At 40.6% G+C, this 25503-nt stretch overlaps 3 protein-coding genes and 1 long non-coding RNA gene across 5 annotated transcripts in view; all 4 read right to left on the minus strand.

Moving 5' to 3' along the window:
• Nucleotides 1-21441, minus strand: part of LOC125271198 (hemicentin-1-like) — a 987774-nt gene extending 966333 nt beyond the window's left edge. For both annotated transcript variants that reach the window (XM_048195196.1, XM_048195197.1), the window contains exons 1-8: nucleotides 21156-21441; nucleotides 20823-21074; nucleotides 20463-20717; nucleotides 14152-14406; nucleotides 13816-14073; nucleotides 13477-13734; nucleotides 13144-13395; nucleotides 12784-13038 (exon numbers count right to left, since the gene is read on the minus strand). In XM_048195196.1, the coding sequence (XP_048051153.1) occupies nucleotides 12784-13038; nucleotides 13144-13395; nucleotides 13477-13734; nucleotides 13816-14073; nucleotides 14152-14406; nucleotides 20463-20717; nucleotides 20823-21074; nucleotides 21156-21441 (2071 nt within the window). The remainder of the gene's footprint in view (nucleotides 1-12783; nucleotides 13039-13143; nucleotides 13396-13476; nucleotides 13735-13815; nucleotides 14074-14151; nucleotides 14407-20462; nucleotides 20718-20822; nucleotides 21075-21155) is intronic.
• The window catches only part of LOC125271224 (B-cell receptor CD22-like), a 1156500-nt gene that overhangs the window by 986030 nt on the left and 144967 nt on the right, over nucleotides 1-25503 (minus strand). The gene's annotated exons all lie outside the window — the stretch shown is intronic.
• Nucleotides 8521-9588, minus strand: LOC125271334. The gene is made up of 3 exons (XR_007185572.1): nucleotides 9498-9588; nucleotides 9288-9343; nucleotides 8521-9130 (listed from the first exon to the last, which is right to left on the minus strand). It is a non-coding gene; the product is annotated as an uncharacterized LOC125271334 (long non-coding RNA).
• Nucleotides 21469-24841, minus strand: LOC125271297 (carcinoembryonic antigen-related cell adhesion molecule 5-like). The gene is made up of 2 exons (XM_048195382.1): nucleotides 24515-24841; nucleotides 21469-21746 (listed from the first exon to the last, which is right to left on the minus strand). The coding sequence occupies exons 1-2, from the start codon at nucleotides 24822-24824 to the stop codon at nucleotides 21469-21471; spliced, it is 588 nt and encodes a 195-aa protein (XP_048051339.1). The 5' UTR covers nucleotides 24825-24841.

The following is a 25503-nucleotide window of genomic DNA, read 5'->3' on the forward strand; positions in this document are numbered from 1 at the left end:
CTACTGACAGATGAGCCTAGAATATGAACGCAACACATTTAAATACACATGTTTTCCTCCCATAAAGAAAAAGACAGTGCCATTAAAATACCAAACTTAGTAAACACTATACTAATAAAGCACAGAAAAATTGGTTTGTGCCGAATTTTTTATTTTTTTTTTTAATATCACTAGTAGGCTACATTAAGCAACGTTTCTCAACAGTTTTCTATGTGACGAAAACGCTCGTGAATAAACATGTTGCGTTCACATTATGGGCTCAACTTTACTTTATTAGTATAATGTTTACTGAGTTTGGTCTGTTAATATCACTGTCTTTCTTAGTACATTAAGCCCCATTAAGCGTTTTAGAAGGTCCCTTGGTAACGCTCGGCGGTGTTATTTAGTCTCTCCCGATAAAGCCACTTTCCTTTCACTTCGTCATTATCCATTTCATTACATGAAACTGCGGCGTATCGCAAAATTGCAAACAAATATCACACTATTTCTCTCGGTCTGACCGTCTCACTGTCAAAGTAACCATGGCAACGCTTAGCATATCCTGCTAATATGGCGACGCCTTCCCGAAATGCAACACGAGTCAAAGCGCTGTGACGCAACATTCTCATTCTCTATTGTGTCGAGGCTTCGAAACAATCTGACACCCGTCTCAATGGTGACACCTAGTGGTCACTTGCACATGTTGCTCTGAAAAAACATTGACAACGATTCAGACAAATGCCCTGTCCAAATACCCACACTTGCGATCTTGGCCACTTAAGAGCGTGTGCACGCGACAGGAAGTAAGTGCACAAGGCTGTCCCATGTTTAAAAAATGCCCAAGTAGAGTGCTCTTAGAGGGTCATGAAACCCCCCTGTTTTACCCTGGTCGTTCACACCTCAAAGCTCAAAAAAGTCTGTTAAAATGGGCGTGTAAAACTCTGGAAAAGTGGGAGTGTAGAGGGGGGGGAATAGTGGAGAGAACAACCAATGAAGCACAGACATAGAACACACTCATTATACAGAATAATGAATATTAATATATGAGCATGGAGAAATTGTCAACAAACTCCCAAGCACAAGGGAGAAATGCGAAAGAATATTTAATAGGTCTAATAATAGGCTACTTTGATTATGTTTACGAGCACTGCACTCTCAAAATCAGTCTTTTGTCTATTAGAATAATCACGTCGTCGTGTTCAGATAGGCTACACCACTGTATCAGTGTCCAGTTTGCACATATATTTCATTTGAAGAAGACTTGATGAAATATGTGTGCAAAACTACATCGTGCTGGTTAATGTTTGGTGCAGGAGAATGTGTGAAATAAAAACTTTAAACACGGATACTTTATTCTGTATGAGCTATGATCCACGTGGCTAGTGTTGTTAAACACAACGCGGAGCTCCGTGTTGAAACCGATCATATGCGCGCTCCGCGTGTATAGCATAACAGTGATGACGTCAGATTTTGTGACGTTGCTCCGACTTTGCTTTTCAAACTGGAAGTTAGAAATCGCTCTGAAAAATGCAAAAATAACAAATTTTAACTTTTACATAAAATTAATGAGTACCTTTAGTGTTTTCAATGATGTGCATCCTATACATATCTGTTCACAGCTCAAAAAATGTGTTCTGGGGTTTCATGACCCTTTAATGCACACTAAACCCACACTGGCTTGAATACCGCTTCAGAGCGGTAATCGAGGCTAAGCGTATCCCATCATGCATTATGTTCGGGAACTCATATGCCCCAAAATCACGAGATGTCAAGGTAAACTGTAAGTTAAATTAATTATATATTACATATTATTTGGTAGTAAAATATAAAGTGTTGCACATTTTATTGATGCAAAAATGAGTAGGCTGTGTGTATTTTTCACATAATTTGACAGATTTTTATCACTTAAAGAAGCACCATCATTTTAAAATTGTGTCTTCTATTAATTACATAGCGACTGAACAGATGTGTATTCTAAAATGCAAAGTATTGAAAATAATAATTAAAAAAAAGCAGAAGCTGTAAACGCTTGCATTTTTTTGCAACACTATAAGTGTGTCCCATAGAGTAATCAAAAGCTCTACACACACTTGCAATATTCACACCTACTTGAACACTTGAGCCAAATACAGGAAATATGTCATGTAAGCAGACAAGTGGTCAAGTGCAAAGACCGCAAGTGTGGCTATTTGGACAGGGCAAAACTTCGACAAATTATAACCTACATGCTGTTTATGCCAAACAAAAAAAGTGTGTGGGGGAGTGGATAGTGATCTTGAGTGGCATGCTGTTGCCCTGGGTTCGAATCCTGATCAGAACAGTGTAAATGCAGTAAAAACACCTTTTACAAACCCATTGCAAATGCTTTATTGAAAATAAAATATACTAAATGCAATTAACTAATAATATATTAAAATTGAATATGTTGTGTCTGTAAAATATTCATTTTCTTGTTTTCTTTGTTCCATGGCTGGCTTAGCTGAACAGGCCAATAAGAGACTATTATAGACCTATAATTAAAAAGAATAATAGTAGCTAACTAATATTATTCTTTTTAATTATAGGTGTACTAATGTATAACTTAAAACGTCTACATGTATAAAACTATAGACACGATTTTTCTGTACATTTTTGTACAGTTTTGTACAGTAATTCCATCTGAATGATTTGGTAACACTTCAGTCATTACTAGTGGGTTGCCATGATCTTTTCTTTAGAATGAATTATACATTATGCATTATTCACATTAATTATGAACCTGTATATAGCAGTTCTTAGTAGTTCTCTGGGAGGAATGAAAAAAACAGTAGTTACTGATTAGCTAATAGTGAACTACGACCTTCAAAAAGAGACAAACCAAAAGAGAAATAAGCACTAGTTCTTTGCTTAATGCACACAGAAATCATTAAAATCTCACATAAATCCCACACACTTAAGATATTTGACAGAACGTTTATAAAATCAAGCTCTTACCCGTTTCATCAACACCCGTGACCAGAGACAGCACCACAAATGATCAGGGATGGAAACCAGTATTGATGTTTTCACACTGAATGACACGTGATTAACACATTATATTTTAATTTGAGCTTTTGACACCTCAACTATAGTTGCTGATAAAACAGAAGAAGAGTTTTAGCTGATGAACATTAGACTAAAGGCATACAATTTAAAACTGAGAGAAACTTTAAATCAAGTCCATAAAGATGCTCATGTAATAATGTTTTCAAACTTGGTAATATCTATATTCAATCATACAGACAGTGATGACAAGGAATCTGTTCTTGAGAGACAGAGTAATTAATAGCTTGAATATACTTTAGTTTGCATATTCAGCCCAACTATCCTGGAATGGGAACTGATGGAGGCGGGATTGTAAAACACTGGAAGGTATTGCAGTAGCAGTGATGTAAAAAACATATTTCATTCACCAGCATCTCCAACTGTGCATTTGAAAAACCTCCAATTCACTGATTGATTACTAGCCATCTGGAAATTAAACAAAGCACTTAAATCATGCTGATGAAGCAGAATTGATTCATCTAAATGTCTGAAAGTTTTATGAGAGAAGCTTTTTAATTCTGCCAGTGGCTTTGTTCTTCGAATGCATCATATGTTTTTAAACAGGGTCACAAACACAGTTTCCTCTTTAGCACAGTAAGTGTGAAAACCAAACGCATGAACTTTTGACAGCAGCATCACAGTGTGATCATGTGACCTTCATAAGCGATGGAGAGACACTGAGGGACGTCACACCCATGAGGAAGAGGAAATCAGTCCTGTCAGAGTAAAGCTTGAGGCCTTTTATCACATGCCACAATATGGCGGCTCTAGTAATGGAAGTCCCGCCTTCTAAATAAAAGTTACAATTTGGCAATCATCACTGATTTCCATAGAAACAGTTCTCAGATGTGCGTTCAGGGCTGCACATGTGCATTGGCTGGAAAAACCTGAAATAAATGTTGTTTTAACACTATTTAAGCATCAGAAACAACTGTGAAAAGTGAGCATTGAAATGATCCATGGATGAGTCAACTAAGACTACTAGCATTGAGGCACTAATTTATTGAATGAAAGATTAATTTAAAATGTTCAATGTTAAATAGTGTATTTACTAGAAGATTTGTATTCCTACACTGATCATAAAGATGTTTACAGTGACACAAACAACAACAATCTAATTGATAAACTATTAGCATTAACTGTAAGCCTTTATAATCAAACAAGTCAAGCAACAATATATTTTCATGACAATGTTGTTTGCTGGCCAAGTCTTTGATTTAAATTTGATTTTCCTCAATCTTCTCAAAATACTCCAGTAAATCTTCATCAGACACTCCTGTCAATCATCCAGGCTCCACCCACACAGTCACATAAAGGACTGTAAAATGCCATCGTCACTACAGCATATTCCTGTTAGTCTGAGACAAAAATGAGACACAAATGAGACCCATTTACAAAGATTTACAAAGATAACCATTTTGAAATGTTTAAAGGCACATATCATAGTCTGCAGTGATGTCGAGAGAAGAAAGACAGAGTGGGACATTTAATAGCACAAGATTAATCTCTATTGACTCTCAATGAGAAGAGCTGGACACTTACAGTAACATTCTCATAAACTGTAACATTCTCATACAGAGGGATGTTCATTTTAGGAGCGTTGGTGCATGGATCAACAGCCTTAATGGAAGAGAGATAGAAGAAAACATGAGAACCAGGAGAAAAAAGAAAACAAAACTAGTTACTGAAACAGTACATGTGTGAATCCTTCAGTGTCACATGACTCAGTCTGATGGTGCAGTTCTGCTGTTTATCTCCCAGATACTGAAGCCTCTGACTGTATTCAGTGTCCTCAGACAGATCTGGAGGCTCTTTTCCCTCTTGTAATGAGCCTTTGGTCCAGAACACTTTCATGATCTGATGTCCAGTAGGGTATGTATAAGTGCAGCTCATTATCACTGATGAGTCTGCAGTGCTGGAGGATGTTGAAAAGCAGAAATAGGTCCTGACTTACCCAAAATCATGAGCAGAAAGATCAGAGGAAGAGGAGGAGCCATTCTGACTGACATCACAATCAATATACAGACACTTATTTTAGCTTCTGTGAAGGTGAATCTCATGAAATTCATCAAGGTTATTTTCATGACAGTAAAATCTCAATGGTTTTATGCAAATATATTGTATACTTTTTTTCATTTGATTCTCAGGTAAAACATGACTTGAACATTTTTGGAGCGATTCACCCATAATTTATTATTTCCCATATAAAATATAGGTCATATTTAAATAAACAACAGCTTTTTTTTTCTCTATGAAAATGCAATTTAATAAGTACAGTGAACAAATTAAAAGAAATCGTACCGTTTTTCAGTGATGAAACAATACAGTGAGAACAGGATGATTTCTCTTGATGACAAACTCTTTATCTTCCTCTTTTCAAGTACATTTTACCCTCACTTGCTGCTTCAAAACCAGCTTTAATTAAAACTATTAAAAAAAAAACTTTTTGTATGATAAGAAAATAGATCATCATAAAATGGACAAAACAAATAAAGCAGCATCCTTCAGAGCGTGAGAATTAGCCAAACGAAGAAAGAAAGAGGAAGTGAACAGAGACAAGAACATGCAAAGTTTTTCAAACATTTTCAAAGCGTTTCTTTAAGATGTTTGTGATTTTCACAAATGCAGTTAAACTTTTATTTCTTCACAGTTTCTGTTGAGTGAACAAATGCAGCCTTGATCCTTTTTAAATTAATTTAATGAATTTGACTGTATAAGATCGTACTTACTAAAACCCTTAGTCTCACTTCCTCTTTTGTGTGTTGATAAGTGTCACGTTCACCAGCTGGAGTGCCCATGAGTTCCTCCAGAGGGCACTCCTTCTGACTTTGTTCTTCCCATTATGAACTACATTCCCCACAATCCTGTGCCTGGACTCATTATGGTTTATTTTCTCCCAACTGTTGATCATTTACTGGTTTTAGTTTGCCTATTTAAGCTCTTGTGTTTTAGTTGTGGGTCATGAGTTGTATTTATTGTATTTATTTCTCATGGATGTCTTGTTCCTTCCTTTGTGGTCTTTGGATTATGTTTCTATTTCTTTTTGTGGACTATTTGCCAGTTTCCAGGTTTAGAGTGTCTTTATTTTTTGTCTTTTGTTATTAAAGTGTGTGTGTGCATTTGACGAGGTGTGTCTTATGATATTTTTTTGAGGGGGGGGGGGGGGGGGTGTCTGATCCACTCAGTTCCCTCATGCTATTTCATGATCTCAGTTGGACAAATATAGATCTGGCATTGCAACTGAGTGGCTCTGTTTTTACTGTGGAAGTCGCTTCCTCAGTATCCTCCATCTCAAAGTCTTGTCCCAAGATGCCCATGAATCCATTCCAGAGCCTCGTCCCGTCATGGCCGCCACGCCTGAGCCCTCAGCCAAGATGTGTGTGGGCTGCATATACATTGGCTCCAGTCCCTGAGCCCGCTCCAGCCCATGAATCCATTCCAGAGCCCGCTCCAGCCCATGAATCCATTCCAGAGCCCTCCAGAGCCCGCTCCAGCCCATGACTCCATTCCAGAGCCCGCTCCAGCCCATGAATCCATTCCAGAGCCCGCTCCAGCCCATGAATCCATTCCAGAGCCCGCTCCAGCCCATGAATCCATTCCAGAGCCCGCTCCAGCCCATGAATCCATTCCAGAGCCCGCTCCAGCCCATGAATCCATTCCAGAGCCCGCTCCAGCCCATGAATCCATTCCAGAGCCCGCTTCCAGCCCATGAATCCATTCCAGAGCCCTCTCCAGCCCATGAATCCATTCCAGAGCCCTCTCCAGCCCATGACTCCATTCCAGAGCCCGCTCCAGCCCATGAATCCATTCCAGAGCTCTCTGCAGCCCTTGAGTCGCTCGAGCGACCAGTAGTTACATGGGAAGGGAATGTCTGTTGCTCTGCTCCACCTATTATCCCAGTCTGGCTTTCAGCCTGTTTCAGTAGGTCACTTATGAAGTAACTTCAGTTGGAATTGTTTTTGTTGTCAAATAAGGAATACAAACTAACTTCATGTTGAAACGTAAGTTGCTGTTAAGGACTTTTTTTTATTGAAAAGTTGTTGTTCCAAACAACACTAAGATTGCTAGTGTAATATTGTGAAGTATTTATAATCATATTAATAATCTGACTAGATCGTTTGTTTTTCTCTATCAATCTCTAAATGCAATGCTCTTTAATCTCTTATGCTGCTATTCTAGCCTGGTCTCATTGTTAATACGTAGGTATAAATATGTAGCTTTCAAAGTCAAAAAACATACATTTTTGAAGCCTACGTTTAGAAAGGTGCTGGAATGTACAATATTGATGTATTTATAGCACTAAAATATAAAAATACTAACTTTTTTTACAGCGAAAAAACGTATAATATTTACGAATCTTTCATGTCATAAAGATATATGCATAGTTTTATCGTTTTGCAGATAAATTTAAGATCCATAAACCCCCTGCCGAACATAAACATACCCATTTCATACAGAATGTTAAAAGAATAAAACATAATGGACAGAAATGAGGAGGAAAATGACAATTTTAGTAAAAATATAACATTAAAACGATATTTTGAGCTGCTAATCCTACACATACCCCTAAACCTACCCATAACAATTTCTTAAAACTATGTACTGTTATAAATAAAAGAATAACAAACAAACTTTCAAATTTAAATCATAACGACCATGATCTTTGACTGTGACGGTCGCTGCTGAGAATGAAGATGAAGATCGCTGGATAAAGGGCTAAATTTGGATCTGTTCCTTACAATCATATGGATTGTAAAGATTTGGAGAATAGCGAACAAATAAAATTGATGTGATTTGTGAGTTTATGTTGTGTTTTGGTGTATCTTATGGTTGTATTGTCAGTTGCTGCATTGGAGAGAACGCCTTCTGTGTCACACAACAAATAAACTAAATATTACAAAATGGTTAAACAATTACAGAAATTTCAAAGTGTTTCAAAGTGTAGTCTTGTTTAACATTATGTAATCCTCCGAAATGAGTTTGCAGCACAAGTCACAAACAGAAATGTTATTTCATATTAAGTAGATGAGTAAACTGCATTCAATAAATTTGACTAAAAACATGTATTGATATGACAATTGAATACAACAGAATTAAAACATTAATGCCATGATTTTAATATTAATGGGAATGCATACACATTCACACTTGGATATGTAAATTAAGTACGTTTTATTGCTGTTCATACATAATTATTTTTAAGTTTTAGTGCTATAAATGTGTCAATATTGTATGTTTTTGTGTGTATGAAAACGCAAGTAAATGTACATGTGGTAGAACCACACTTTCCGTAAAAATACATATTCTCATGAGATCACGTTGGTTATTCTGATGTACTGAATGACAGAAAAGTGTGGATTGTACAACGAGAGCATGATTGTTGAATAAACATTATGGACCTCTAATACCAAATCAATATAATGCAGAGCAGAGTTGAGCACCGGTACCGGGGACCAAGAATGACACAAACACGAGAAGTGCTGTTCACTCAAAGTCAAAGTTTATTGAGCTCGCTGTAACTCATATATAGCAGGGCATTAGGTCAACTGAAAACAAAGGAAAGCTAAATTCATGTATGGTCTCATCATCCATATCAAAGAAGCATTAAGGCATCAATAACTGCTTATAGGCTTGAAAAGAACAGTGTGGCTCTTATAGGAAATGACAAGATACTCCTTAAAGGTGTGCGTGACTACAACAAATTAAAAACAGCAAAAGAAGGACTTAAAAAAAACAGGATAAGAGATCAAGGACAAACGAAGCAAAACATATTCTTCCTAACATTTTTTTTCTGCATTTTATTTGAAACAATATTTAAGGTTAAAAACATTAATAATCTAAATGAAGTAAGCTTTATACGTGATACAAAGCATAAAGAAAAACACACTTCGGTGATCACACACTTTTACATCAATTCATTAACCATTTACCATTTTTGCCCATCCATCTATAAAATGATACCAAATTACTTCAGTCACGTGTCATCACGGCTCTCCTGTCAATCATTCAGGGCTCCGCCCACAAAGAGATGCATAAAGGCTGTAATTTATTTGCTGTGTTCAAAACATTATAGCCTCTTGTTGTTATGCTGATAAAGAAAAAAGAAAGAAAGAAAGAAAGAAAGAAAGAAAGAAAGAAAGAAAGAACATTGATAATTATATTTAAATAAAAGCATCAAGAACATCAGTCATGATGAAAGAATAATAGTTTGGGTTTTTCTCTGTCTTGTAGGTTTTCTTACTTACTGGAAGATTTTCATACACAGACGAGTTCAGTTCAGGTTTACATCAAGTTGATCAGCCTTTATGAATGAAGAGACAAATTAAAAACAGGAGTGTGTTATTTAAATTTCCATATACTTAATCAAAAGACATTTGATATTTTCACACTGACATTGAGGAGCGTTTAATCCTTTTTGGGTAAAACTGTAAGAAATTCTAAGTTAAAACATTTACCGTTGGATTCTCAAACACAGATTCACTCAATTCAACATCATCATGATGAGGTCTGGAATGAACCATCTGTGCCATTAAAAGAAAAAAAAAAACAGAATACAGAGAAAAAAAAAAAGATATATATATATATATATATATATATATATATATATATATATATATATATATATATATATCAACAACTCACTATATAAAGTCACAATTACATTTAAAGTTTCACTTTTAGTTAAAAATTAATTTACCTGATCAGTAAACTACTAATAACCAAATCAATTGTTCTCACCTGAGACTCCTGTGTGTCATTTCTATTTTTCATCCACTTGATTCCCCTTTAAAAACAATGATTTGACACAATTACAACCAATCTGAACTTATGTGATGTTTACAAATTATGATTTTGAACCAATAACATTTCTGACGTGACACCATTTTTAATGTGATGAAATCCACAGACACATATCTTACCAAACCAGCATCATGATGATCACTGCAGCTCCACAAACCACTCCAATGGATATGTATAATATCACAAGATGTCCTACAAAAGAGTAAAACATCTGAACAGATTCATTTTCTTCACTTTAGAAAGAGTAATGTAAGTGTATGAGCTGCTCTACCTTTAACAGTCACAGTTACAGCGTCTGATCTCTGAGATCCATGTTGATTGTGAGCCTGACAGTAGAAGCGTCCACTCTGTAGTGCACGGAAACTCTGTCCAGATCCAACAGCTGAGCTTTCATTCTCCTTAAACCAGCTGAAGTTCAGAGCAGGAGGGTTTGAATCACTGCTGCAGTTCAGAGTCACTGAATCTCCTGACACTATTTCACCAGATGGACTGATGGACACTGAGACACTCTTTGGAGGGTCTGAAACAGAAAACAGATATCAGAATCAGAAAGAGCTTTATTGCCAGGTATGTTTACACATACTAGGGATTTGTTTTAGTGACAGAAGCTCCACAGTGCAACAGAGTAACAGTGACAAGACAAGACAGATAATATAAAGAATATAATAATATACACATATATAAGATAGACAAAGTGCAAAAAACAATATATAATATAAACAATTTGTATGTACAGTTATGATGTGTGCAAATTTGAAATATAAATAAGTATGTGTTATTAAGTAAATGTATAATAGTGTTGTGTGTTCCGTGTTTGTCAAGTGTTCATGAGATGGATTGCTTGAGGGAAGAAACTGTTCCTGTGTCTGGTCGTTCTGGTGCTCAGAGCTCTTTAGCGTCGACCAGAAGGCAACAGTTCAAAGAGGGAGTGTGTTGGATGTGAGGGGTCCAGAGTGATTTTCTTTGCCCTTTTTCTCACTCTGGATAAGGACAGTTCTTGGAGAGTGGGAAGGGTTGTACCAATGATTCGCTCAGCAGACCAGACTATCCGACATAGTCTTCTGAGGTCAGAATTGGTAGCTGAGCTGAACCAGACAGATATAGAAGTGCAAAGGACGGATTCAGTGATGGCAGAGTAAAACTGTTTCAGCAGCTCCTGTGGCAGATTGAACTTCCTCAGCTGGCGAAGGAAGTACAGTCTCTGCTGGGCCTTTTTCACAATGGACTCAATGTGGTTGTCCCACTTCAGGTCCTGTGAGATGGTGGTGCCCAGGAACCTGAATGACTCCACTGCAGTCACAGCGCTGTTCATGATGGTGAGTGGGGGGAGAGCAAGGGGGTTTCTCCTGAAGTCCACGATCATCTCCACTGTCTTGAGCGTGTTGAGCTCCAGGTTGTTAAGACTGCACCAGACAGCCAGCTGTTCAACCTCCAGTCTGTAAGCATACTCGTCACCGTCCTGGATGAGGCCGATCAGTGTGGCGTCATCTGCGAACTTCAGGAGCTTGACAGAGGGGTCTTTAGAGATGCAGTCATTGGTGTAGAGGGAGAAGAGCAGTGGGGAGAGGACACAGCCCTGAGGGGCAGCGGTGCTGATGGTGCGGGTGCTGGATGAGAATTTTTCCTAGTCTCACTAGCTGCTGCCTGTCTGTCAGAAAGCTGGTGATCCACAGACAGACAGAGATGGGCACGGAGAGTTAATTTGGGCTGGAGGAGTGATGGGATGATGGTGTTAAAAGCAGAGCTGAAGTCCACAAACAAGATCCTCACATAAGGCCCTGGTCTGTCCAGATGCTGCAGAACATAATGCAGACCCATACTGACTGCATCATTCACAGATCTGTTTGCTCGGTAAGCAAACTGCAGGGGGTCCAGTGATGTCCTTCAGATAAGCCAAAACCAGTCTTTCAAATGATTTCATGGCCATAGACATTAGAGCCACAGGTCTGTAGTCATTACCCTGGCAGCAACATAGTGGCGGCCCAGATCCGGCCCATATCTGGTCCGCGTGTATTCTACATGTACCAGATGTGGGCCGGATCTGGGCCACACTGTGTTGCTGTCTGGGTAAGTCCAGTAATTTTGAGTTTATTTGGGACGGGGATGATGGTGGAGCGTTTGAAGCAGGAGGGGACTTCGCACAGCTCCAGTGATCTGTTGAAGATCTGTGTGAAGATGGGGGCCAGCTGGTCAGTGCAGGTTTTCAGACAAGCTGGTGAAACGCTGTCTGGGCCTGGTGCCTTTCTTCTCTTGTTCTTTCTGAAGACCTGGCGCACGTCATCTTCACTGAACTGAATTGCAGGTGTGGGGGAGAGGGGGGTTGTTGGGGGTGTTAATGGTGTTTTTTTCAAACCTGCAATAAAAGTCGTTCAGATCGTCTGCCAGTTGTTGATTCACCACAGTGCTTGGGGATGGTGTCTTGTAGTTGGTGATGACTTTCAGACCTTTCCACACTGAAGCCGTGTCATTAGAAGAGAACTGATTCCGAAGCTTATTGGAATAATTCCTCTTTGCCACTCTAATCTCTTCGTCCGTTTTGTTGAGTAGAGAGCGGAGATTCGCCAGATGGATGCTAGGCAGCGGCATTCTTACTGCACGCTGTCTGAGCTTCACGAGGGCGCCGGCACGCTTTCCCCGTCTGCGTGCCCTGAAGAGTCTGAACAGTGCTGCCGCTCCACCGACAACATTCAACAAAACGTCTATGGTGTGTACTGCGGAATGTTCAGCAGTTCATCCCTGGTAAAACTGATCGTATTTGAAAAACAAAAAACAGGAAAAACAAAAACAGCACAAACACTGGAGAGCTAAGCACTGTGGCTGCCATGCACGGCGCCATCATTCATCGCCATCGTTATCATTAAGTTTATCACAATAAATCTGACATCACAAAATTTGTTTATGGGATTTCATGTCACAGTTACTAAACCAACTTTAACTCACACATGACGTTTAAAGTCACAGCATCAGAGTATTTCTCTCCATGTTCATTGATGGATCTGCACTTGTATTCTCCATTGTCATCAGAGCTGATCTTTGAGATGCTGTAGATTCTTCCAGATCCTACAAACGTTCCTCCTTTAAACCAGCTGATTTCTGCAGGAGGGTTTGAATCACTGCTGCAGTTCAGAGTCACTGAATCTCCTGACACTATTTCACCAGATGGACTGATGGACACCAAGACGCTCTTTGGAGGGTCTGAAACAGAAAACAGATATCATTAAGTTTATCACAATAAATCTGACATAAAAGAAAATGTTTATTGGATTTCATGTCACAGTTACTAAACCAACTTTAACTCACACATTATGGTTAAATTCACAGCGGAGTATTTCTCTCCATGTTGATTTCTGGAATTGCACTGATATTCTCCACTGTCATCAGAGCTGATCTTTGAGATGTTGAAGATTCTTCCAGATCCTACAAACATTCCTCCTTTAAACCAGCTGATTTCTGCAGGAGGGTTTGAATCACTGCTGCAGATCAGAGTCACTGAATCTCCTGACACTATTTCACCAGATCTGTTTATCAACACCGAGACATTCCTGGGAGGATCTAAAACAGACAAAAGAAACTATATTCATATTGTGGGATTGTTAATCCACCAGTTTGTTTGTTGAAGCATTATTAACTCACACATGATGTTTAAAGTCACAGCATCAGAGTATTTCTCTCCATGTTGATTTTTGGATCTGCACTTGTATTCTCCACTGTCATCAGAGCTGATCTTTGAGATGTTGAAGATTCTTCCAGATCCTACAAACATTCCTCCTTTAAACCAGCTGAAGTTCAGAGCAGGAGGGTTTGAATCACTGCTGCAGATCAGAGTCACTGAATCTCCTGACACTATTTCACCAGATCTGTTTATCAACACCGAGACATTCCTGGGAGGATCTAAAACAGACAAAAGAAACTATATTCATATTGTGGGATTGTTAATCCACCAGTTTGTTTGTTGAAGCATTATTAACTCACACATGATGTTTAAAGTCACAGCATCAGAGTATTTCTCTCCATGTTGATTTTTGGATCTGCACTTGTATTCTCCACTGTCATCAGAGCTGATCTTTGAGATGTTGAAGATTCTTCCAGATCCTACAAACATTCCTCCTTTAAACCAGCTGAAGTTCAGAGCAGGAGGGTTTGAATCACTGCTGCAGATCAGAGTCACTGTATCTCCTGACACTATTTCACCAGATCCAGTTATGAACACTGAGACGCTTCTGGGAGGATCTAAAACAGAAAGCTCAATAAATGTCATATTACAAACTTTGTTTAAAGGTCACAGTTACTGAACCATCATTAACTCACACATGACATTTAAAGTCACAGCATCAGAGTATTTCTCTCCATGTTGATTTTTGGATCTGCACTTGTATTCTCCACTGTCATCTGAGCTGATCTTTGAGATGTTGAAGATTCTTGCAGATCCTACAAACTTTCCTCCTTTAAACCAGCTGATTTCTGCAGGAGGGTTTGAATCACTGCTGCAGTTCAGAGTCACTGAATCTCCTGACACTATTTCACCAGATGGACTGATGGACACTGAGACACTCTTTGGAGGGTCTGAAACAGAAAACAGATATCAGAATCAGAAAGAGCTTTATTGCCAGGTATGTTTACACATACTAGGGATTTGTTTTAGTGACAGAAGCTCCACAGTGCAACAGAGTAACAGTGACAAGACAAGACAGATAATATAAAGAATAGAAGAATAATATACACATATATAAGATAGACAAAGTGCAAAAAACAATATGTGACCCGTCACGAAAACCAGGGACACAAGTCGGCAGCACAACTATCGAGCAAAATGAGAAAGAAGCGTTTTTTTTCAAAATTGGTGATTTTCGTTTTTTTGCAGAATCTGTTAGTTGAGATCACGAAGAAGCCTCTCCGTGTTTGAGATAGCAGTATTGGTTTATTTAAAAGCATACATTTTGAGGTTGAAATCGGTTTGTTTTTCTGGGATTCTATCTCGCAGTAGGGGCGTGTCATTGTCTGTGTGTATTTCCATACTGGAATCGGATACGCCGGCTTTTGTTTCTTTTGTTTCTTCCCGCCCTCCAAGGGAAGCGTGAGCTTAGCCCACGTAAACCTGCCAGTTAGCATTCTTGAATTGAATGTGATGCTAATCATTTTAGCTAGTGGTGGAGGAAGTGCTACATTCTTAACAAGGATTTTCTAACGTAATGGTAAATGTATCAGATTAAATTCCTACTTAAGTAAAAGTAAAAGTATCCGTAGCCGCAAAATGTGCGTTATAAGTCAAAAGTAAAAGTATTTATGAAGAGTTTAATGTACAGGATTTTTTAAAATCCTTTGACTCAATAATTTGACCTATAATTTGTACAATGCATTCTGATATAGGTGACAAGATGCCTGTTAGCATGATGTTAAACGTTTTTTCCTTGTTTTTTCTCCTTTTTTCAGCATTGGCAAAGACACCCTGGCTGATATAGTCAAACACTATGAGGAGAATGGCGCAAGACCACGTTTGAGGAAGAAGCACTCACTGCCACGTCCGCCAGCCAGGTTCATCAGGCCTGAGGATATCAACAGAGTTGTGGACTTCATAAAAAACTATGCAGAAGACAATGCCATCATGCTGCCTGGCCGACAGCCTGGGCATAAGGATTGGCATGTGAAGTTGCTGCCAACTCATGTGTCCAAGGCCTCAGTGTGGCGTCTCTACGTGAAGTCTGCTAAGGAGCTTGGTATGTGTAAACATTGATTTAGAATTGAGTGCTTATAATGTGAAATAATGCGAAGCACTATTAGCAATTACAATACAATTAACCATAAGCCATATCTGTTTTTCAGGTGAGCGTGCAGTTTGTAAAACCAGCTTCAAAGCACTGTGGGACCGACTTCTCCCACACATCAAAAATTGCCGGCCACGCACAGATCTCTGCTGGCAGTGCCAAAGCAATAATGAGCAGCTGATACGAAGTGCAAACCTCCCAGATGACAGAAAGTCTGAAGCAGTAAAGAAGCAACAAGATCATCTTTCCCTTGTGCAGAAAGAGAGGGCTGTGTACAACGACATGACTGCTGCCTGCAAAAAGATTTGCTCTGGCTCTAACCTGTCTTTTGGACCGTCCCTACCAGCAAGCAAGAAGATTAGGATGCATTACAGTTTTGATTTTGCTCAGCAGGTAATACTTCACACACATTTACTTTACTTTATTAATGTCCCTTAAAGGGCGATTTGGTGCATGAGAATAAGCAGCCTGATAAATGCAGATAAATGATGAATGCAGAATAGCATCAATATAGTAATTTTTATCTTTATTAGACAGTTATGAATATACACAAATTTGATTTAATCTAATCCAAGTTCCTTCTCTCTCTCTGTCTCCAACAGTTACACTTTCCCTCAAACCCTCTCCAGCCAGGACCAATGTACTTCCTGACCCCACGGAAATGTGGCCTATTTGGTGTTTCCTGTGAAGGGCTGCAGAAACAGGTGAATTACCTGATTGATGAAGGCATGTCATCTACTAAGGGAAGCAATGAAGTCATCAGCTACATGCATCATTTCTTCGGCAACTTTGGAGTTGGAGAAACAGAGGTGGATCTTCATTGTGACAACTGTAGTGGGCAGAACAAGAACAACTTCATGCTCTGGTACCTTGCCTGGCGGGTTGGACACAAGCTTCACGATAAAATTGAAATCCACTTCCTTATTGCTGGCCACACCAAGTTTTCCCCTGACTGTGGCTTTGGACTCATCAAGCAAGCCTACATGAAGACAAGAGTCAACACTTTGGCAGACATCGCGGAGGTACTTTAACTTTACTTTGCTTTAATGACTTCAGTGCTGTTTTCTGTTCTGCTTCAATTAAACATTTAACTGAAGATTTTTTTTTCCTCTCTTCTCTTTTTTGTCATCAGGTTGTGGAAAACAGCTCTCCTGTGAGTCACCTCAATATCCCACAGCTTGTTGGAACGGCAGAGGGCAAAGTTTTAGTCCAGACCTTCGACTGGCAGCAGCATCTGACTCACCACTTCCGTAGACTCCCACAGATCAAGAGTTATCAGCACTTCAGGTACTTATATTGAAACTTTCACATTGTGTACATACAATATAACATAGTAACAACATACACATGACAGTATTTTATGAGAAAATACTTTGCCATGTTTAAATTGTCGTATGTGCTTATTCTGTCACAGCTTTGATGCCAAGAGACCAGGTGTGGTGCTTGCAAAAACTCACTGTGATGCACAACCTGTCGAATATCAGCTACTGCGCGACGGAGCAGATCAGCCCTCTATCGACGGTCTTTCTGTCCTGGCCCCACCTGGACTGAACATTGACAGGCAGACCTATCTGTATGAAAAAATCAGGCCATTCTGTGCTGACGAGGCAAGATACATCACATGCCCAGCGCCAAGGGTCACAACACAGAAGAGGCTGCGAATGTAATATCATTGGACTGTGTCACAAAGACCTTTGTCTTATGCTGCTATTACCAAGTAAAAGTGGTACTTTTGGTACATACTTGGATTCATACTCATGCCCTGAAAAGTTTTTGAAAATAAACATACATAGATACAGATCCTTGAAAGTGCTTGAATTTATTTTGTGCAAGAAGTTTTCTGGAAGAAATTCCATATTATTCTCTCCGGTCCAATAATGTGTTATTTCACCAACACTTCGTGGACTATGCTTGATTTACGTTAGTTACTTGCATTTACGCATTACGTTAAGTGTTTACAACGTGAGTTACTTTGTGTTGTACGTTGCCATGATGTTCACGCGCGCACAAAACTACTACGGTACCTCAGCGTTTCACAGACACACTGTGAAATGACTGGTTACATGAGCCTAAGCTCTTTTCAATAAAATCCATGCAAAAGTTAATATCAGATCATTTTAGAATACAGTATAGGATGTACCGAATATTCTTTAGTTTTATGCAGAACAGAAATATGACAAATAGAATCAGACCTCTGTCATATGGCCAAAAATAAATGCAAAAAAAAAAAGCTTTTTGCACAGTTGTGTTTGACACATGAAAACTGTAACAATGTATTTTACAAGGTAACACGATGTAACCTTGCTCTCACTTGAAATGTGTCCCCACATTAACAGGGGGGAGCTTTACAGGGGGTATGGCTTATCTAAATGAGATGTAAATGAGCCCTATTGTCACTCCCAGCAGGTGAGAACAGGCGAGAACTGCAACTTTAGAGGCGTTTTTCTCCCTATAGAGCTTTCTTAAGTGCCTACCTTCAAATGGCTACAACTTCTCCAAATATTATCAGATTTCCATGTGTTACACATCGTTGGAAAGCTTGGAAACTACACTTTCAGAATCTGTGAATAACTCAAAATGCCCCAGAACCGACTTGTGTCCCTACTTTCCGTGACTGGTCACATATATAATATAGACAATTTGTATGTACAGTTATGATGTGTGCAAATTTGAAATATAAATAAGTATGTGTTATTAAGTAAATGTATAATAGTGTTGTGTGTTCCGTGTTTGTCAAGTGTTCATGAGATGGATTGCTTGAGGGAAGAAACTGTTCCTGTGTCTGGTCGTTCTGGTGCTCAGAGCTCTGTAGCGTCGACCAGAAGGCAACAGTTCAAAGAGGGAGTGTGCTGGATGTGAGGGGTCCAGAGTGATTTTCTTTGCCCTTTTTCTCACTCTGGATAAGGACAGTTCTTGAAGAGTGGGAAGGGTTGTACCAATGATTCGCTCAGCAGACCAGACTATCCGACATAGTCTTCTGAGGTCAGAATTGGTAGCTGAGCTGAACCAGACAGATATAGAAGTGCAAAGGACGGATTCAGTGATGGCAGAGTAAAACTGTTTCAGCAGCTCCTGTGGCAGATTGAACTTCCTCAGCTGGCGAAGGAAGTACAGTCTCTGCTGGGCCTTTTTCACAATGGACTCAATGTGGTTGTCCCACTTCAGGTCCTGTGAGATGGTGGTGCCCAGGAACCTGAATGACTCCACTGCAGTCACAGCGCTGTTCATGATGGTGAGTGGGGGGAGAGCAGGGGGGTTTCTCCTGAAGTCCACGATCATCTCCACTGTCTTGAGCGTGTTGAGCTCCAGGTTGTTAAGACTGCACCAGACAGCCAGCTGTTCAACCTCCAGTCTGTAAGCATACTCGTCACCGTCCTGGATGAGGCCGATCAGTGTGGCGTCATCTGCGAACTTCAGGAGCTTGACAGAGGGGTCTTTAGAGATGCAGTCATTGGTGTAGAGGGAGAAGAGCAGTGGGGAGAGGACACAGCCCTGAGGGGCGCCGGTGCTGATGGTGCGGGTGCTGGATGAGAATTTTTCCTAGTCTCACTAGCTGCTGCCTGTCTGTCAGAAAGCTGGTGATCCACAGACAGACAGAGATGGGCACGGAGAGTTAATTTGGGCTGGAGGAGTGATGGGATGATGGTGTTAAAAGCAGAGCTGAAGTCCACAAACAAGATCCTCACATAAGGCCCTGGTCTGTCCAGATGCTGCAGAACATAATGCAGACCCATATTGACTGCATCATTCACAGATCTGTTTGCTCGGTAAGCAAACTGCAGGGGGTCCAGTGATGTCCTTCAGATAAGCCAAAACCAGTCTTTCAAATGATTTCATGGCCATAGACATTAGAGCCACAGGTCTGTAGTCATTACCCTGGCAGCAACATAGTGGCGGCCCAGATCCGGCCCATATCTGGTCCGCGTGTATTCTACATGTACCAGATGTGGGCCGGATCTGGGCCACACTGTGTTGCTGTCTGGGTAAGTCCAGTAATTTTGAGTTTATTTGGGACGGGGATGATGGTGGAGCGTTTGAAGCAGGAGGGGACTTCGCACAGCTCCAGTGATCTGTTGAAGATCTGTGTGAAGATGGGGGCCAGCTGGTCAGCGCAGGTTTTCAGACAAGCTGGTGAAACGCTGTCTGGGCCTGGTGCCTTTCTTCTCTTGTTCTTTCTGAAGACCTGGCGCACGTCATCTTCACTGAACTGAATTGCAGGTGTGGGGGAGAGGGGGGTTGTTGGGGGTGTTAATGGTGTTTTTTTTCAAACCTGCAATAAAAGTCGTTCAGATCGTCTGCCAGTTGTTGATTCACCACAGTGCTTGGGGATGGTGTCTTGTAGTTGGTGATGACTTTCAGACCTTTCCACACTGAAGCCGTGTCATTAGAAGAGAACTGATTCCGAAGCTTATTGGAATAATTCCTCTTTGCCACTCTAATCTCTTCGTCCGTTTTGTTGAGTAGAGAGCGGAGATTCGCCAGATGGATGCTAGGCAGCGGCATTCTTACTGCACGCTGTCTGAGCTTCACGAGGGCGCCGGCACGCTTTCCCCGTCTGCGTGCCCTGAAGAGTCTGAACAGTGCTGCCGCTCCACCGACAACATTCAACAAAACGTCTATGGTGTGTACTGCGGAATGTTCAGCAGTTCATCCCTGGTAAAACTGATCGTATTTGAAAAACAAAAAACAGGAAAAACAAAAACAGCACAAACACTGGAGAGCTAAGCACTGTGGCTGCCATGCACGGCGCCATCATTCATCGCCATCGTTATCATTAAGTTTATCACAATAAATCTGACATCACAAAATTTGTTTATGGGATTTCATGTCACAGTTACTAAACCAACTTTAACTCACACATGACGTTTAAAGTCACAGCATCAGAGTATTTCTCTCCATGATCATTGATGGATCTGCACTTGTATTCTCCATTGTCATCAGAGCTGATCTTTGAGATGCTGTAGATTCTTCCAGATCCTACAAACGTTCCTCCTTTAAACCAGCTGATTTCTGCAGGAGGGTTTGAATCACTGCTGCAGTTCAGAGTCACTGAATCTCCTGACACTATTTCACCAGATGGACTGAAGGACACCAAGACGCTCTTTGGAGGGTCTGAAACAGAAAACAGATATCATTAAGTTTATCACAATAAATCTGACATAAAAGAAAATGTTTATTGGATTTCATGTCACAGTTACTAAACCAACTTTAACTCACACATTATGGTTAAATTCACAGCGGAGTATTTCTCTCCATGTTGATTTCTGGAATTGCACTGATATTCTCCACTGTCATCAGAGCTGATCTTTGAGATGTTGAAGATTCTTCCAGATCCTACAAACATTCCTCCTTTAAACCAGCTGATTTCTGCAGGAGGGTTTGAATCACTGCTGCAGATCAGAGTCACTGAATCTCCTGACACTATTTCACCAGATCTGTTTATCAACACCGAGACATTCCTGGGAGGATCTAAAACAGACAAAAGAAACTATATTCATATTGTGGGATTGTTAATCCACCAGTTTGTTTGTTGAAGCATTATTAACTCACACATGATGTTTAAAGTCACAGCATCAGAGTATTTCTCTCCATGTTGATTTTTGGATCTGCACTTGTATTCTCCACTGTCATCAGAGCTGATCTTTGAGATGTTGAAGATTCTTCCAGATCCTACAAACATTCCTCCTTTAAACCAGCTGAAGTTCAGAGCAGGAGGGTTTGAATCACTGCTGCAGTTCAGAGTCACTGAATCTCCTGACACTATTTCACCAGATCCAGTTATGAACACTGAGACGCTTCTGGGAGGATCTAAAACAGAAAGCTCAATAAATGTCATATTACAAACTTTGTTTAAAGGTCACAGTTACTGAACCATCATTAACTCACACATGACATTTAAAGTCACAGCATCAGAGTATTTCTCTCCATGTTGATTTTTGGATCTGCACTTGTATTCTCCACTGTCATCTGAGCTGATCTTTGAGATGTTGAAGATTCTTGCAGATCCTACAAACTTTCCTCCTTTAAACCAGCTGATTTCTGCAGGAGGGTTTGAATCACTGCTGCAGTTCAGAGTCACTGAATCTCCTGACACTATTTCACCAGATGGACTGATGGACACTGAGACACTCTTTGGAGGGTCTGAAACAGAAAACAGATATCAGAATCAGAAAGAGCTTTATTGCCAGGTATGTTTACACATACTAGGGATTTGTTTTAGTGACAGAAGCTCCACAGTGCAACAGAGTAACAGTGACAAGACAAGACAGATAATATAAAGAATAGAAGAATAATATACACATATATAAGATAGACAAAGTGCAAAAAACAATATAAAATATAGACAATTTGTATGTACAGTTATGATGTGTGCAAATTTGAAATATAAATAAGTATGTGTTATTAAGCAAATGTATAATAGTGTTGTGTGTTCCGTGTTTGTCAAGTGTTAATGAGATGGATTGCTTGAGGGAAGAAACTGTTCCTGTGTCTGGTCGATCTGGTGCTCAGAGCTCTGTAGCGTCGACCAGAAGGCAACAGTTCAAAGAGGGAGTGTGCTGGATGTGAGGGGTCCAGAGTGATTTTCTTTGCCCTTTTTCTCACTCTGGATAAGGACAGTTCTTGAAGAGTGGGAAGGGTTGTACCAATGATTCGCTCAGCAGACCAGACTATCCGACATAGTCTTCTGAGGTCAGAATTGGTAGCTGAGCTGAACCAGACAGATATAGAAGTGCAAAGGACGGATTCAGTGATGGCAGAGTAAAACTGTTTCAGCAGCTCCTGTGGCAGATTGAACTTCCTCAGCTGGCGAAGGAAGTACAGTCTCTGCTGGGCCTTTTTCACAATGGACTCAATGTGGTTGTCCCACTTCAGGTCCTGTGAGATGGTGGTGCCCAGGAACCTGAATGACTCCACTGCAGTCACAGCGCTGTTCATGATGGTGAGTGGGGGGAGAGCAGGGGGGTTTCTCCTGAAGTCCACGATCATCTCCACTGTCTTGAGCGTGTTGAGCTCCAGGTTGTTAAGACTGCACCAGACAGCCAGCTGTTCAACCTCCAGTCTGTAAGCATACTCGTCACCGTCCTGGATGAGGCCGATCAGTGTGGCGTCATCTGCGAACTTCAGGAGCTTGACAGAGGGGTCTTTAGAGATGCAGTCATTGGTGTAGAGGGAGAAGAGCAGTGGGGAGAGGACACAGCCCTGAGGGGCGCCGGTGCTGATGGTGCGGGTGCTGGATGAGAATTTTTCCTAGTCTCACTAGCTGCTGCCTGTCTGTCAGAAAGCTGGTGATCCACAGACAGACAGAGATGGGCACGGAGAGTTAATTTGGGCTGGAGGAGTGATGGGATGATGGTGTTAAAAGCAGAGCTGAAGTCCACAAACAAGATCCTCACATAAGGCCCTGGTCTGTCCAGATGCTGCAGAACATAATGCAGACCCATATTGACTGCATCATTCACAGATCTGTTTGCTCGGTAAGCAAACTGCAGGGGGTCCAGTGATGTCCTTCAGATAAGCCAAAACCAGTCTTTCAAATGATTTCATGGCCATAGACATTAGAGCCACAGGTCTGTAGTCATTACCCTGGCAGCAACATAGTGGCGGCCCAGATCCGGCCCCGGCCCATATCTGGTCCGCGTGTATTCTACATGTACCAGATGTGGGCCGGATCTGGGCCACACTGTGTTGCTGTCTGGGTAAGTCCAGTAATTTTGAGTTTATTTGGGACGGGGATGATGGTGGAGCGTTTGAAGCAGGAGGGGACTTCGCACAGCTCCAGTGATCTGTTGAAGATCTGTGTGAAGATGGGGGCCAGCTGGTCAGCGCAGGTTTTCAGACAAGCTGGTGAAACGCTGTCTGGGCCTGGTGCCTTTCTTCTCTTGTTCTTTCTGAAGACCTGGCGCACGTCATCTTCACTGAACTGAATTGCAGGTGTGGGGGAGAGGGGGGTTGTTGGGGGTGTTAATGGTGTTTTTTTTCAAACCTGCAATAAAAGTCGTTCAGATCGTCTGCCAGTTGTTGATTCACCACAGTGCTTGGGGATGGTGTCTTGTAGTTGGTGATGACTTTCAGACCTTTCCACACTGAAGCCGTGTCATTAGAAGAGAACTGATTCCGAAGCTTATTGGAATAATTCCTCTTTGCCACTCTAATCTCTTCGTCCGTTTTGTTGAGTAGAGAGCGGAGATTCGCCAGATGGATGCTAGGCAGCGGCATTCTTACTGCACGCTGTCTGAGCTTCACGAGGGCGCCGGCACGCTTTCCCCTTCTGCGTGCCCTGAAGAGTCTGAACAGTGCTGCCGCTCCACCGACAACATTCAACAAAACGTCTATGGTGTGTACTGCGGAATGTTCAGCAGTTCATCCCTGTAAAACTGATCGTATTTGAAAAACAAAAAACAGGAAAAACAAAAACAGCACAAACACTGGAGAGCTATGCACTGTGGCTGCCATGCGCGGCGCCATCATTCATCGCCATCGTTATCATTAAGTTTATCACAATAAATCTGACATCACAAAATTTGTTTATGGGATTTCATGTCACAGTTACTAAACCAACTTTAACTCACACATGACGTTTAAAGTCACAGCATCAGAGTATTTCTCTCCATGATCATTGATGGATCTGCACTTGTATTCTCCATTGTCATCAGAGCTGATCTTTGAGATGCTGTAGATTCTTCCAGATCCTACAAACGTTCCTCCTTTAAACCAAGCTGATTTCTGCAGGAGGGTTTGAATCACTGCTGCAGTTCAGAGTCACTGAATCTCCTGACACTATTTCACCAGATGGACTGATGGACACTGAGACACTCTTTGGTGCATCTAAAAGTAAAAAAAATAAATAAATAAATAAATCATCTCATTATTATTATTTGTTTTAAAAGAACAAATGAATCTGTACTCACACATGACATTGAGCTGAACAGCAGGAGAGATGTGATTGTGTCCGTGTACAGCACAGCTATATCTGCCTGCATCCTCTCTTCTGACTGACTGCAGCAGGAGTTCATTGTTTGTGTCTCTTCTCTCAGTTAATGGCTGTGAGTTTCTGTACCAGATGAATGTTGCTCTGTCAGTCAGAGTGCAGCTGCTTTTACATGTCAGACGGACTGAATCTCCCTCTGTCACTCTCTCAGGAGACTCCACCTGAAGATCTGAACACAACACACACATTATATCTAGTGCTGCTGTCATACACTGATTATTATTCAACATAATGCACAGAAGAAGAGAGAAACCTCATGAAAGTCACCTGTGACAGAAAGAGTAACATTAAGAGTCACTCCTGGTTTACCAAGCCATTTGTCTTTATCAGTGATGAATCTGAAATAGTATTCGTGTGAATCATTCAGTGTCACATGACTCAGTCTGATGGTGCAGTTCTGCTGTTTATCTCCCAGATACTCAAGCCTCTGACTGTATTCAGTGTCATTAGACAGATCTGGATGCTCTCCATTAACTTTTTCCAGTGTTTTTGTCCAGAACACTTTCTCGATCTGATGTCCAGTAGGGTATGTATAAGTGCAGTTCATTATCACTGATGAGTCCTTTAGTGCACAGATGTGTGAAGGACTGTAACTCACACCCCAACCAGCACTAGAAACTCCTGAAACACAGAATTCATCCTTTTATGCAGCATATGCATAAAAATGCAATCCAGTTTCTCTTGAGTGTTTTTGAAGTGTTGCACTGACTCACCGTGAATCATGAGCAGAAAGATCAGTGGAAGAGGAGGAGCCATTCTGACTGACATCACCATATCAACACCTACAACAAATGAACAGTGGCTTATTTTTTAATTTAGTTTTAATTCTAATGATATGATGTGTGTCACTATTCTTCCCTTAAGGAACAGAAAAATATTTCTATATACTTATAATCAATATATTATATG

Source organism: Megalobrama amblycephala, linkage group LG7, assembly GCF_018812025.1.
Source record: "Megalobrama amblycephala isolate DHTTF-2021 linkage group LG7, ASM1881202v1, whole genome shotgun sequence".
Lineage (NCBI taxonomy): Eukaryota > Metazoa > Chordata > Actinopteri > Cypriniformes > Xenocyprididae > Megalobrama > Megalobrama amblycephala.